Consider the following 13865-nt stretch of genomic DNA (forward strand, 5'->3'; position numbering starts at 1 on the left):
GTACTTTCCAACTTCTTCCCTTTGTGCTGCTAACCCCAAAAGAAGAGGCAGCCCCCAAAATGGGGGAAAGAGGCAGGCAGATGAAGAGGAGGCTGCTCACAATGCATCACCCACCTCTCAGGACAAAGGCTTCTCTCCCCAGTCAGTGCCCAACACTGACATAAAGGCATAAAGGAGGGAGAAAGGAATGCCAGCAGGGCATCTTGACTGGCCATCTCCTACTGTGCCCATTGGCAATCGTCAGCAAAAATAGCTACTGAGAAGGGATCAAGGGAATTGTCAATTTTCTCAGATGGTTTGGTTAAGCACAGCAGTGCTGAATGTCTTCCTTAAGAGGAAGCCTGTGACAAGAAGAATTAAAAAAGAGAGAGAGTGAAAGCACCATACCATTATGAAAGCAAAACAAAAACACATTTAAGTTGCTGTATCATTATTATTACGGGGGGGGGGGGATAATCTGCGTAAATATTTTTAAAATCATACTGTTTCACTACAAAAACAGCTGCTTTTCTTTCAACTCTAAATTTGTCATTCAATTTCATGTGATGTAGAGATGCATACACATGGCATGATTTTAGATCCAAAATCTAACTGATTAATGGCTTCCTCAAGTATTACATTTTCCTACATAGAGATCCTCAGGCAATTCAGCCCAGCCTTACTGGCAGTAAAAACCATTCACAATGAACTTCAAAAATTACAGCTGTACACACTTTATTGATCTCCCTACAGGAAATTGTAACATATTTAGCAACCCACAGGGCGTACACAGAGAAGTTGTTTATATGCAATTGTCATCTTATAGATAATTATTTGGACTGGAGTCCAAATAAATTTGTAAAAATAAAAAGAACAAAGACAGTAAATAATAGGTGTCAGGGAACTGCCATCGGAGCTAGAGGCAGAGGGAAGGCTCCAAAGGGATGCAGGAGAGGGTCCCAGTAGGGAGAGAGGCAGCCCATCTGCTGGGGAAGGAAATCAGCGTAACACCAGTGGAGAAGGGGGGCAGATGGGGGAATCGGAGAGGAATCTCCAAGACTCTTCGCCGGAGACCAGGGGAAAGAGTACGGGTACTTCGCTGCCCACACCCTCCCTGCGCAGAAGACTTCCGCGCAGGGAGAGTAGGAAGAGACTAGGCGTCAAACAACTTTTATGCTGGAAAAGGTTTAAGAAACGCCCACGGATTCTGCCAGCGACTGAGACAGTCACGATGCTGGAGGCTGTCCAGGACCCCTGGACAGTTAAGTCCAGTCAAAGGAGACTATGGGGTGTGGCGCTCATCTTGCTTATCAGGTCGAAGAAGCTGGCATTTGTCCACAGACAGCTTTCCAGGTCATCTGGCCAGAATGACTAGACTGCTACTGGCGCTTGGAGGACCATGACGAGTGGCAGAGCACACAGAAACACCGTTTTACTTCCCACCGCAGCGGTACTTGTTTATCTACTTGCACTGGGGTGCTTTCGAACTGCGAGGTTGGCAGAAGCTGGGGCAAAGCAATGGGAGCTCACCCCGTCACAGGGATCTGAACTGCCGACCTTCTGATCAGCAAGCCCAAGAGGCTCAGGGGTTTTAAACCCCGCATTCCCTGCGCGATTTCTGTTCTCATCCTGAAGCAAAGTTCTTAACCCAAGGTACTATTTCTGTGTTAGCTGAGTCTGTAACCTGAAGCGTCTGTAACCCACGGTACCACTGTATTATAATCTCAATACATCTTCAAACATATTATTCACACCAAAATAAACATAAATATCACTATATACTTACTTTGGCAACATTTTTAACTGGTTTTCTCTGAGCTCCAAAATCTGGAGTTTAGTTAATCTGTAAAATAAACACTCAAGATTACCATTTAAAAGGCAAAGTATGCATATCTGAAATAAAATAAAGCTTGTTTATACAGCCAGTACAATAATTCAGATATTGGGCAAATTTAATTTGCAAATAAAAACTGGGTTCAAATACAGGCTGCACACATCTTTAATATCTAGATATTTTCCTTGCTTCAGAGAATTGTGATTCTTAGATCTAACGTGGGCAGAGGAAGGCATCATTCAAATACAAGTAATATCAAGGCTATACAAAATTACTACTTATTTTGGAATACTTTTGAGAACTGTCTCTAGCAGAGACAAGCAGGAGATTCCAATTATCCCAAACAATTTTTGGTATTGTTTAATTATACGTAAGCAAATTTCTTCCACTAAGCAATATAAATCTGCAACCACTCCACATCTGGCAAAACTTCCAAACATTATTATTTTCTGTCCTACAAGTGAATTTTGATCTTAATTTTCTCTTAAACTTTGTTCAAGTTACATGTCTCTTATCAGTCTCTGGATTTATTTATTTTTGGGGTGTTGTCAGTTTTCTAAAATTTATGGCTCTCCTTCTATAAATGTGATGACCTAGACTGAACTCCATGCTGCAGCTGAGTCATAATTGGTGTCAAATAGGGCTTGGTTTTGTATATACCGTATTTTTCGCTCTATAAGACGCACCCGATCATAAGACACACCTAGTTTTAGAGGAGGAGAACAAGGGAAAAAATATTCTCTCCCTCTCTGCGCAGCACCTCTCCAGCAAAGTGGGAGGAGAAATGGAAGGGGCTCTGTTTCTCCTCCCGCTTTGCTGAAGGGGTGCTGCGCAGCTTTCCCTCTCTGCGCAGCGCCTCTTCAGTGCTGAAGAGACACTGCGTAGAGAGGGGAAACTGTGCAGTGCCTCTCCAGCGAAGCGAAGTCAGAACAGCAAGAGGGATCGCTGCTTTCACGATCCCTCTTGCTGTTCTGGCTTCTGGGATAGCTGCGCAGCCTGCATTCGCTCCATAAAACGCACACACATTTCCCCTTACTTTTTAGGAGGGAAAAGGTACGTCTTATAGAGCGAAAAATATAGTAATGTCCATATAGCAAATCAATGTATTTGTCTTTTTCGCAACAATGTTTAGATGGCAATTCAACTCTATATACCAGCCATTTTTATCATTGTACTGTTTTTTTTACCTTGCAAAATGCATTGTTTTATTGTGTACTAGTCTTGCACGTATTAGAAAACGATGTGGATGTTCCTCCTGACTTAGCCATCTACATCAGGCTTCCCCAACCTCGGCCCTCCAGATGTTTTTGGCCTACAACTCTCATGATCCCTAGCTAGCACGACCAGTGGTCAGGGATGATGGGAACTATAGTCTCAAAACATCTGGAGGGCTGAGGTTGGGGATGCCCGGTCTACATGAATTCCATGAAAGCTAGCATAATGCTGTGATTGAAATGCTGTAACTAGACAACCTATTCTATCCTTTTAAAAGGAGAACTGAAAGCTGCAAGGATTCCCACTTCCCAGCAGCAAGAACAGGTGGGTAAGGGCACAGAAAGAGAGTTCATCCCAATACCACTCTGATGCCATTTTGTAGTCAGTGTTTCATGAATGTTGCACAGCCTGCACAGAAGTGGTCTTGGAGAGTGCAACCTTGCTGTTTTCTTTTTTCAAACCTCTTGACTAGAGTCCCTCCCCTACATTTTTTAAAAAACAAAAATGACAGCAGAACTACATAATATTTTAATCAGGGATAGCCCCCATGGAGCCCCCTCCAGCTGTTGCTGGACTACAATTCCCATCAGCCCAAGCCAGTATGGCCAATGGTTGAAGAACGTGGGAGTAGATGAATTCTTTCAATTTCCATTCTACTAAGACTAATTCCATATTTCAGTGGGACTTTAAACCAATTATTCTAGCTCATCATATCCATTCTGAAAGTATTACTACATAACTCTGTTTGAAAGGTAGGGTTTGGAATTTACATCTTGCCTCTTAACCAACAACGTGCCTTCTTCTGATCAATGCAACACACTATGTTCATCCAGTGCTTTTCAAGCTGCACTGGCTCCCGGTGGAGTACAGGGTCAGATTTAAGGTGTTGCTTTTGACCTTTAAAGCCCTTCACGGCCTAGGACCCTCGTACCTACGGGACCGCCTCGCCTGGTATGCCCCACGGAGAGCCTCAAGGTCCATAAATAACAACACCCTAGTGGTCCCAGGCCCTAAGGAAGTTAGATTGGCTTCAACCAGAGCCAGGGCCTTTTCAGCACTGGCCCCAACTTGGTGGAACGCTCTGTCTCATGAGACCAGGGCCCTGCAGGATCTGATCTCTTTCCGCAGGGCCTGTAAGACAGAGTTGTTCCGCCTGGCCTTTGGATTGGAGCCAATTTGATTCCCTCCGCCCCCTTTTTCTTTTTTCTTTTCCTTCTCCTGCAATGAGGCTCCATTTTAATATTTTAATGTTCCATTATTTTAATGTTGTATTTTATTTTTGTTTTTAAGTTGTAATCACTCATCTTGTTTTTATTATTGCTTGTAAGCCGCTCTGAGCCCGGCCTTGGCTGGGGAGGGCGGGGTATAAATAAAAAATTATATTATATATATATTATGTTCTACACAATTAAAAACAAGGTACTGATTTTCAAAAACCCATTTTCAAACTTACCTGCCAAAATTGGCTGGTAAGAACTCAAGAAAAGCATCATTCAGATATAGCTGTGTTAGATTTAACAACTGTGAAAATCCATCTGGAAGCCTAGACAAATTTAAACACATAAAAATTAGCAAACACAAGATCATATGCCTCATTTCAAAACACACTTTGTGTTCACTACTCACTGCTCAACTGACATGCTACAATTTAAACAGCAAAATAACTTACTTTGAAATGGGGTTTACGCTGGCCTCAACAATTGCCAAAACTTTACAGTTTTTGATATTTTCTGGAAACTCCTGTATGCCTGTAAAAGTAGACAGCACAAATGCACATAAGAATAAACCTGCAATAACCAAAACAATGGCAACTTAATTTTCTGAGATTATGCTGCTACTTTACACAACTACATAACTTCACAGCCAATAGTTTCAGAGCTTCTGCTCAAGCTCTAGAGCAATGCGCTCTAATTATTACAGTCGTACCTCCGCTTATGCATCCCTCTGGGTATGTAAACTTCGGGATGCGAACGCAGCAAACCCAGAAGTATTTTTCTGGGTTTCGCCAAGTGCGCATGCGCACAAGTGCTCTACGCACCAAGCGCATGCGCAGAAGTGGTCCTCTGGTTGCGAATTCCTCGGGATGCGGTCAGACCTCTGGAATGGATCCCGTTCGCAACTGGAGGTACCACTGTATTGTGAAAAGCACAGCAGCTTGCATGGACCTCATGTATTTCAGTGAATTTTCAAAAGCATCTGAATCAAGGTCATCACTAGCTTTAGTTAGGGATGCCTGCATGCTGCTGTTCCTTGGAACTATAGCAAAGTAACAGAATGTGGTTTTCGTGGTCTTGGTTTTTATCTTAAAAAATCAACCTTCTGACAAATTGTAAATTAGACCTGAAAGTGAGCAGTAATGCCTGGTAAAATTTCAGAAGCCAGAGTTGCTACTGAATAAAATTCAGTTTCTGCAACTTGTGCAGGTTGTAGAATTCATATTTTCTTGTTACCTAGATGCTATACTATCCTAAGGTTGACCTCAGTGGGATATGGATGCCTAAATATACCAGTTGCAGTTGCATTATACATTGAATTCAGTTGTCTGACATTTCGTTTATGAATTATTAATTGTACATCTGTAGGGATGGCTTTTTGTTTTTTAAGAGTTTGTATTTTATCTTGTTATCTTGTTGTACACTGCTTTTATGGCCTCAGGCTGTGAGGTAGTTTATACATTTGTAGAATACGTACATACATAAAGCAGAAAGGAAAAGGAGTTTAATGAGCACAGGAACACAGTGTCAGACATAATCTCTGAGGCACCATTAGTCTGCTTATGTATTATTGGAGCCAATGATAATTAATAAAGAAACCAATCCTTCTTGTGATGTTTTAAAATAAGCATTTAGCATGTTAATCAGAGATAATGAAATGAAGCAGTTATTCAAGGGGAAATGATTTAGGAGGTAGACGTACTACTTTGGCCCTTAAAAATCTAATGAGAACTGACTAAAGGGCAACAATAGTACAAATCTGAATGCCACAGTGCTCAGCTTGAGAGAAACTATTATTTTTTCATCACATCACAAAACATTCATTTAAACAAAGTACATAATGGATAGCTACCTGCACACTAAAAATGGAAATATGTTCAAGAAATTATATTTCTTAAATTCCCAAGTTAATAAAGCTCCAGCAAAAAATTGGAGTTCTCATGTATTGGCTTAGTATGAAGCTTTAAAAAAAGACTATTCACAAATACATCCATCTTGCAATGTTTGGACATCTTTGACGCACAACCATAGCATCTTCTGAATCTAAAGTTCTTCTTAGCATATTATTTATGATGTTTCCATACTACTTCCACATATCTATGGTGTATGTGTTATTAAATTACATCACTGCCATTCCTGATGCTAGACAAGCTATCTAATACGTGTCCAGCATTTAATTTATGAATGCCCACAGGAGAGGGAGGGAAGTAATCAGAAACATTTTCCTGCCCCATATGGTTTAATGAGCCAAAGTAGACTTGACATGGGAGATCCACAATTGGATTTATTCAAGTCTTTTTGTCTAAAAGAGCCAGAAGGTGGTAGAACTGTACTGGATGGAACCTTTGCCCCATGAAGTATAGGTGAACCTCTCTTATTTAAAGGTTTTCACTGCTGTCTCCACCTGTGTTGTATTTAAATGACTATATTGTAGGCATGTATGTGTACATAATGTATATACTGCAGCACAATTAAAAGGAACAAGGCACTCTTAAAGACATGAGAAATAAGCCAAAGCCATGAAACGTGGCATGGGAATTTTCCATTGTGTTCTATGGATAATGGTCTGCACATTCTCAGCAATTCTCTACTGCATATTACCAAAACATCCATGCATACGTTCATGTTGTAACTAACTTTATGTTGTGGCACAGCACACATAATGATAAACTTAATCATGGCTGGTTTTTTTGCTACAAATCCAAAATCTACAGTATGGTTCTATTTTTACCAGAACCAACCAAAATGTCTAAGAGTCATAAGCAGGCTTTTGAGTTCTCTATAACTTTTTATCAGCCTGTTCATAAAACTCTGTGTATGAGAGACATGATGCATTCCTGAAAGTCCGCAGTGGATAAGGTGGGATAGCAGGAGGAGTTTTGCAGGCGTAAAAAGAACTGCCTCACTCAATGCTAGGTAAGTTTTCTAGATGACCCCATTGCTACAGGGACAAAAAGGCAAATATCCCATTTTGGAAATGCAAATTCTACAGGTTACTTGGATTGTCAGACTCCAGCACAAAGTCCTTGTAAGACAGAGAACAGAGAAACAAAGTAATCTTCGTATTATCAAAGCTGGATATTAATTGTAGGTGGTGTACTAGGCATGCAATCTTTTGAAAGGCACTTTTATGGAATATTTTATTGCTTCAATCTCATTTTTAACATTTAGGATAGCATGAATTTGAGTCTAAATGCTCTTGCAGTAGATTGCCATGGTACTATCCCAAGGCCACTTTATAGCTTAACTCCAAATTGCAGGCCCATGACCTACTGTACTATACTAAGCAAACTTTTATCTATGTTACAGAGAAAAGGTGTCACTGATGCCCATGATACATATGAGATGGGAAGAAGTGAAGGTTGTACAGCTGTGGGATAATCTGTGCAATTTCCTCTAAGTCTTCTACATGACATGGCTGCAAGCTGTCTCCAGTTTCCCTCCATTCATTTGCCTAGTAAAGCTATCAAAGTGAAAATTCAAAAGTGGCAGCAGGCCAGAGCTACAATCCTGGTGGTCTGTCTTTCTCATTCAATGCTCTATAGAGAAGTGGTAGGGTGTGGAACTGTACTCTCCTATAACACTCAATAAGTTTCTTATAAATTTAGGAAAGTTAGATATGGCAAAAATTACAGCACATACCAAAATAATTAAGGCAGTATAACAATAATTCCTACCCAATTCCCAAGGCAGTCTGAAGACCCTAACCCCATAAAGGAGGGAATACATTGTGTAAAGTTGCAGACATTACACACTGCAAATTTCAAGTCTCAAAACAGTATTAAAACACATTAAATGATGCCAAATCTCAGCTGGTAGCTTTTTATTACAAACAGGAACACACAGGAATCATCTTGGCTGTGAGTCCTGGAAGACCTGCTCCCTGCCTTGCTGGCCATTTCCCACCTGGCCTGGGAGGATAAGTCCTTATTGACTCCAGCTGCAAAAGCAGAGGCTGCTGAACAGACTCTTAGGCTGCGGTATTGTTTAGGGGGGTTGTTGTGGGTTTTTTGTTGCTGTTTATATCACACACAGAGAGAGTTTTAATTATGATTTATGTGGAAATTGTTTCAATTTGGTTGTGTAATTTTTAATGTTTTATATTTATTGTTTATAACTGACTTTGCTATGTTTGTAATCATGTAAATCTTTTCACGTTGTAAGTTGCCTGGAGCATGGCTTTAACTATGGAAAGGCAGCATACAAATAAAATGATGATGATAACAGCATAAATCTTGGTTATACTTATTTGGTAATGGGGCATATTTTGGAATGAGGTTTGCCAGATAACTAAAGTTTTCAGGCATTGAACTGAGACACTCGATATCAAATATAAAAAGGGAAGATAAGAGAATCCATACGAGTCTCTGTGAGCTCTCAGTAGGTTTTATAAACCTGCACACTTAACACTTTAAATTTAGATCATATATTCATTTGTAGAATAATGGGAATTGCAATGGCAACCAAGAAGAGAGCAAGAAAATTAGGTGCTTCCTGTACCCTATTCACTTCACATTTGCATGTTTACATGTTCATTTAATCTGCTGGCTTGAAGATCTGGGGTTTTAATATTGAGGGCTCTTGGTCTTTTATGTGATTTCTGCACTGGTTGAATAATGTGTTGGTCAGCTTATTTAGTAATTGATCTTGGGGGTTTTTTGAAATTTGAAATTTAATGTTTTAAATTGTGCTTACTGAAGTCGTGTTCTATGAAGTCGTGTATCTATGGTAAGCAGTTTTGAGAGGAAGAGCAAGGAGGATCAGCTGAACCAACCTAAACAAGAACGTGCCTACTCAGCTATCCTATACCCCTTCCGGCAAATAATTCCTCCTGTCCATGTGAGTGTGCAAATGTGGAGTAGGTTCTTTCCTTATCACTAATTGGCAGGGACAGTCAAAAGAGTAGCATTCTTAGCACTCTCCAGCCTTCACTGCAAATGGGAGGAAGCTTCTCCCAATCTTCAATATTATTACAGTATCGAGCTGCAAGCATCCAATTTACACAAGGTTAATCATTAAGATTGTAACAGGTGCACTGATCCTCAGAGGGGCAATATAGAAGGAAACAACAAGTAAAATGTGATCAATTTAAACCAGGTATGTACGTTTTCCAAAAAAACCCTGACATCCAAAGTTAGTTTCAAATCTGTGCCATATCTTCCCAGCGGCACTCTCAGGTACCATATTTTTCGTCCCATAGGACGCATCTAGTTTTTTGGGGGGAAAATAAAGGGGGGGGAATTCCCTTTATTTCCCCCCCAAAACCAGGTCGGGGAAACCGAAACAGGTTGAGGAAAAGTGGGATGGCGGTGCTGCGCCTCCCTGCTGTCCCCCAAGCTTGTGGGGCTGGCCGATGTCTGCCCGGCACGCGGGGCGCTCTGTGCCTCGCGCACCGGGTGGCAGGCTGCTATCCGCAGCGTGGGGAGCCCTGCGGGGAACTCCTGCAGGGCTCCCCACGCTGCGGATGTCTGCCCGGCGCGAGGGGCGCTCTGCTTCAGGGCGCCCCTCGCGCCGGGCAGCAGGCTGCTATCCGCAGCCTAGACAGCCCTGCGGGACCTCCCACAGGGTTGCCTAGGCTGCGGATGTGTTCCCGAAGCGCCGGGCGCTCTGCTTTCAGCGCGCCCGGCGCTCCGGGAAGCAGGCTGCTATTCGCAGCCTAGACAGCCCTGCGGGACCTCCCGCAGGGTTGCCTAGGCTGCGGATGCGTTCCCGAAGCGCCCGGCGCTCTGCTTTCAGCGCGCCCGGCGCTCCGGGAAGCAAGCTGCTATTCGCAGCCTAGACAGCCCTGCAGAACCTCCCGCAGGGCTACCTAGGCTGCAGATGTCTTCCTGAAGCCTGGAGATCAAGAGGGGTCGGTGCGCACAGACCCCTCTCGCTCTCCAAGCTTCAGCGAAAGCCTGCATTCGCCCCATAGGACGCACCCAGATTTCCCCTTCATTTTTGGAGGGTGAAAAGTGCGTCCTATAGGGCGAAAAATATGGTACATAGTTGTCTGATACAACCTTAATACCATCTGCATGGATAATTTCTCCCATTCACTTTCTGAGGGGTGTGGAGGGGAGACTGTTTTAACTTCCTCTGAGCTTGAAACACAAGCAGCTAGCTAAACTTACATTTCAAAAAGGCCCCTCACTGTGACATGTAAAAATGAATAAGCTTAAGATATACAAATACATTTACACAGGTGAAATCCACTTCCTATATCCTCAAGACTGATACAGTGGTGCCTCGCAAAACGAAAATAATCCGTTCCACGAGTCTCTTCGTCTAGCGGTTTTTTCGTCTTGCAAAGCAACCCTATTAGCGGCTTAGCGGATTAGCGCTATTAGCGGTTTAGCGGCTATTAAAGGCTTAGCGGCTTAGCAGCTAAAAGGCTATTAGCGGCTTAGCGGCTTAGAAAAAGGGGGGAGCGAAAAAAATCGCAAGACGCGCAAGACGTTTTCGTCTTGCGAAGCAAGCCCATAGGGAAATTCGTCTTGCGAAGCGGATCGGAAAACGGAAAACCCTTTCGTCTAGCGGGTTTTTCGTCTTGCGAGGCATTCGTCTTGCGGGGCACCACTGTACAGTACTGTGACCATTTGCTTTTCCTTTATACAGCTTTCGATGTGTGTGCTAATAGCAATGTCATGACTTAATCATCTTTTCCATAGGTCATCTTTTCTTAAAGATACCTTCTGCTTATAGTCACCCAGCTTAAACAGCTGCTGCTCAGACATGCCATGTACAGCCTCAGACCAATGTTCCAGTAATACAGCATTCACACACAAGGCTTTATGTCTCATCCACTCTCATTCCAAGCCCCGAATAGTCTTAAGGTGCCTGAGAACTGAAGTTGTGTGTTGAGCTTTGAAGGGACAGTAGATTTTCTTTTTTCTAATTCTCTCTCTCATCCCAAGCACATAGATGGAAGTGAGGGGGCAATGGACTGCCTCCTCCTTGAAATAACTAGAAGCCATGCAAAAAGCAGCTTGCCAGCACCTCTTGAGCCAGGTTGGCAACCGATTTATAAATGGCAAGAACTTTCTTCAAGGCAATTCACACAATAAGAGGTTACCCTGAGGTTCTCAGCTGCACAAGAGTTAACAGAACAGTCTGTCTTACAAACTTATGAAACTTAATTAAGAAAATAGTAGGCATGTGGCCAGATTCCAATAGAAGCATTGCCTTCTCTGAGAAAACATTAAGGGAACAGAGCTTAAAAGACTGTCTCCTAGCTCAGGTTTATGCAAAATATTTATATTTGTGACAGCAAGGAGACAAAATCTCGGTAAGAGATACATTAAAAAGCGGAAAAAGAAACACCCTGCACTCATTGCAGCTTACACTGAACACTGTGAAAGGGATTGATAGTTGTTCACATGTTTGGTTTTAACTACAGGAAAAGGAATATAAGTGAATTGTCACCATACCAGCTGGACAAAATGGTGACTGTGGAGACTGCAAACCAAGTGGCAGCTAATTCAATAGCTACTTCCTATTGACTGGTAGCAGAAAAGTAAGCCAGATTCCAATTATTTATAATAATTTACTTACTCTCTCCACACACATTGCAGCTTTTCACAAGCAATACCAAACTATGGCTTGGTGTTGCAAGAATGAGCATGAAGTTTGTAAACTCACTTTTCCCACCCTCCCTTCCTCTGAGATCCTGAATCTGAGTCCTAATTTCACAGCAAAATGCAGCTTCAGCTGGTTTGTTTCAACAGTCAAAAATATGATTTGCTGTTGCGTGAAAACCAAGTTTATAAACCATTGTTTGGTCATGCCTTTAAGGCAAGTGTAAACCATACTTCGGAAAACCATTCTATTCCAGCAGGCATTTTAAGTTGTATCATGTCAGCAAACTTTTTCAGCAGGGGGCTGGTCCACTGTCTCTCAGACATTTTGGGGGGCCAGACTATGTTTTGAAGAAAAAAACATGAACAAATTCCTATGCCGCACAATTAACCCTGAGATGCATTTTAAATAAAAGGACACATTCTATTCATGTAAAAACACGCTGATTCCCGGACCGCCTGCGGGCAAGATTGAGAAGGCAAATGGGCCCCTAGGCCTTAGTTTGTCTACCCCTGTATTACGACTATGGAATCTATTATTTTACCTGTGCTTTTTGTTTAAAACCCCTTATTATTTGATTAATTATTTGATTGCTATGTAAACCATTTTGTGACCATCTATGGTGTAAAATGGTCTATAATATTCTAAATAAAAATAAATAATTAACTGTTTTGGTTTTCTGCTGCACTGAAATGAGGTGTGGGGGAGGAAACCGTGCTCAGTCCTGAGATTCTGGGCTAATTAAATCTGAACAGCTAAAATATTATCTCACATTGCTATTGAAGTACCAAAACTGTTTGATATTTGCAACACTGGCCAAGTTAATCAAAAGCTTGCACTAGTTCACCTCAAATACACCAATTACCAATAGAACTCATAATACTGTCAATATGCATTACACAAGCATAGCAATGTTTTTTAAAAAATGTATTTTTGTTTCTGGATTTGGCTTTTAACTATTTTTCTCCACCAGCCTCAGGCATATGGCAAAAGCTCTTAAGGAGCAACTGAGTTCTATGCCAGTTTTCCCTAAGCTTGGAAGAGTGGGAATGACTTCTCTGCCAGACTGCCCTGAGCCATCATTCAGCTTGGGTGTCTGACAGAGAGCAATCAAATGCAAAATTGCAATCTCCACTATAGTTTCCTCCTATTTGCCTATTATAGTCTAATGCAGTTTAGGGACGTATCTTCTGAAGAAAAAGACGACGCTTGTCTCACCAATGCTATTCTATTAACATTTGAAATAGTACACAATAATGTAATACTTCCCTAGGTGTATAGAAGGTTCAGAATGAATTGCTGATAAATCAAGGAGAATCTGAACTTCTACAAACCAGAATCAAACAAACCAGACTGTATTACATTAATTGGACAGGTATACATGCTAATGTTACTATCATTGACCAAAGCTATAAAACATCTGAAGCAATAGGATCTGGACAGGCTGATTAATAGATCAGAGAGACCAGTATGTTTGCTGAAAAAAATACCACTTCTATTGAATTATTTCACTAACAGAAAATAAAGTGTTGCCTGAATACTCTCTCTGGTTTTAGAATTTAAACATTTAAGCACACATTTTCAAGCCTTTCCTTTGATTTTCAGCAGTGGTAACTTGGTCTAAAATGACTGCATTGGGGTCTTATTTTGATTCTGACACTCCATTCAGGTCAATTCTCTGCCTACGTCCCAGTGTGATCCTTCTGATTTGCCAAGTATGGTTTCTTGATTATTCTACATATATTCCAAGCTGAGAGACCAAGGCACTTTTCAACAGTTGCCTCACAGCTATGAAATTCCTTTCACTTCAGACTTGTCAGAGGCCAAGCTTAAGTGTGCGCATTCTAGGAATATTTCAAGTTTTAAAATGTGTTGACTGCTGGAGCCTATAGGGGGGAGATTTATGGGGGGGGGTTATAATCACCTTAGTCTATTATTTATTTTAACTTATTCTATACAACCATTCAGGTGGTTTTTTTAAAAAAAAACCTCATGGTGGCTCACAGCAGTTGTAAACAGTCCTGAATAAATGGGGGGGAAACAAGACACAAAAGTAATCAATTTTA

General features: G+C 41.6%; 1 protein-coding gene across 2 annotated transcripts in view; it reads right to left on the minus strand.

Annotated features, from left to right (window-relative positions):
* ERBIN (erbb2 interacting protein) overlaps positions 1 to 13865 on the minus strand; it is a 91702-nt gene that overhangs the window by 37221 nt on the left and 40616 nt on the right. For both annotated transcript variants that reach the window (XM_081212641.1, XM_081212640.1), the window contains exons 5-7: positions 4698 to 4776; positions 4482 to 4571; positions 1766 to 1822 (exon numbers count right to left, since the gene is read on the minus strand). In XM_081212641.1, coding sequence (XP_081068767.1) covers positions 1766 to 1822; positions 4482 to 4571; positions 4698 to 4776 — 226 coding nt within the window. The remainder of the gene's footprint in view (positions 1 to 1765; positions 1823 to 4481; positions 4572 to 4697; positions 4777 to 13865) is intronic.

Source organism: Podarcis bocagei, assembly GCF_964188305.1.
Source record: "Podarcis bocagei genome assembly, chromosome: 11".
NCBI classification, from domain to species: domain Eukaryota; kingdom Metazoa; phylum Chordata; class Lepidosauria; order Squamata; family Lacertidae; genus Podarcis; species Podarcis bocagei.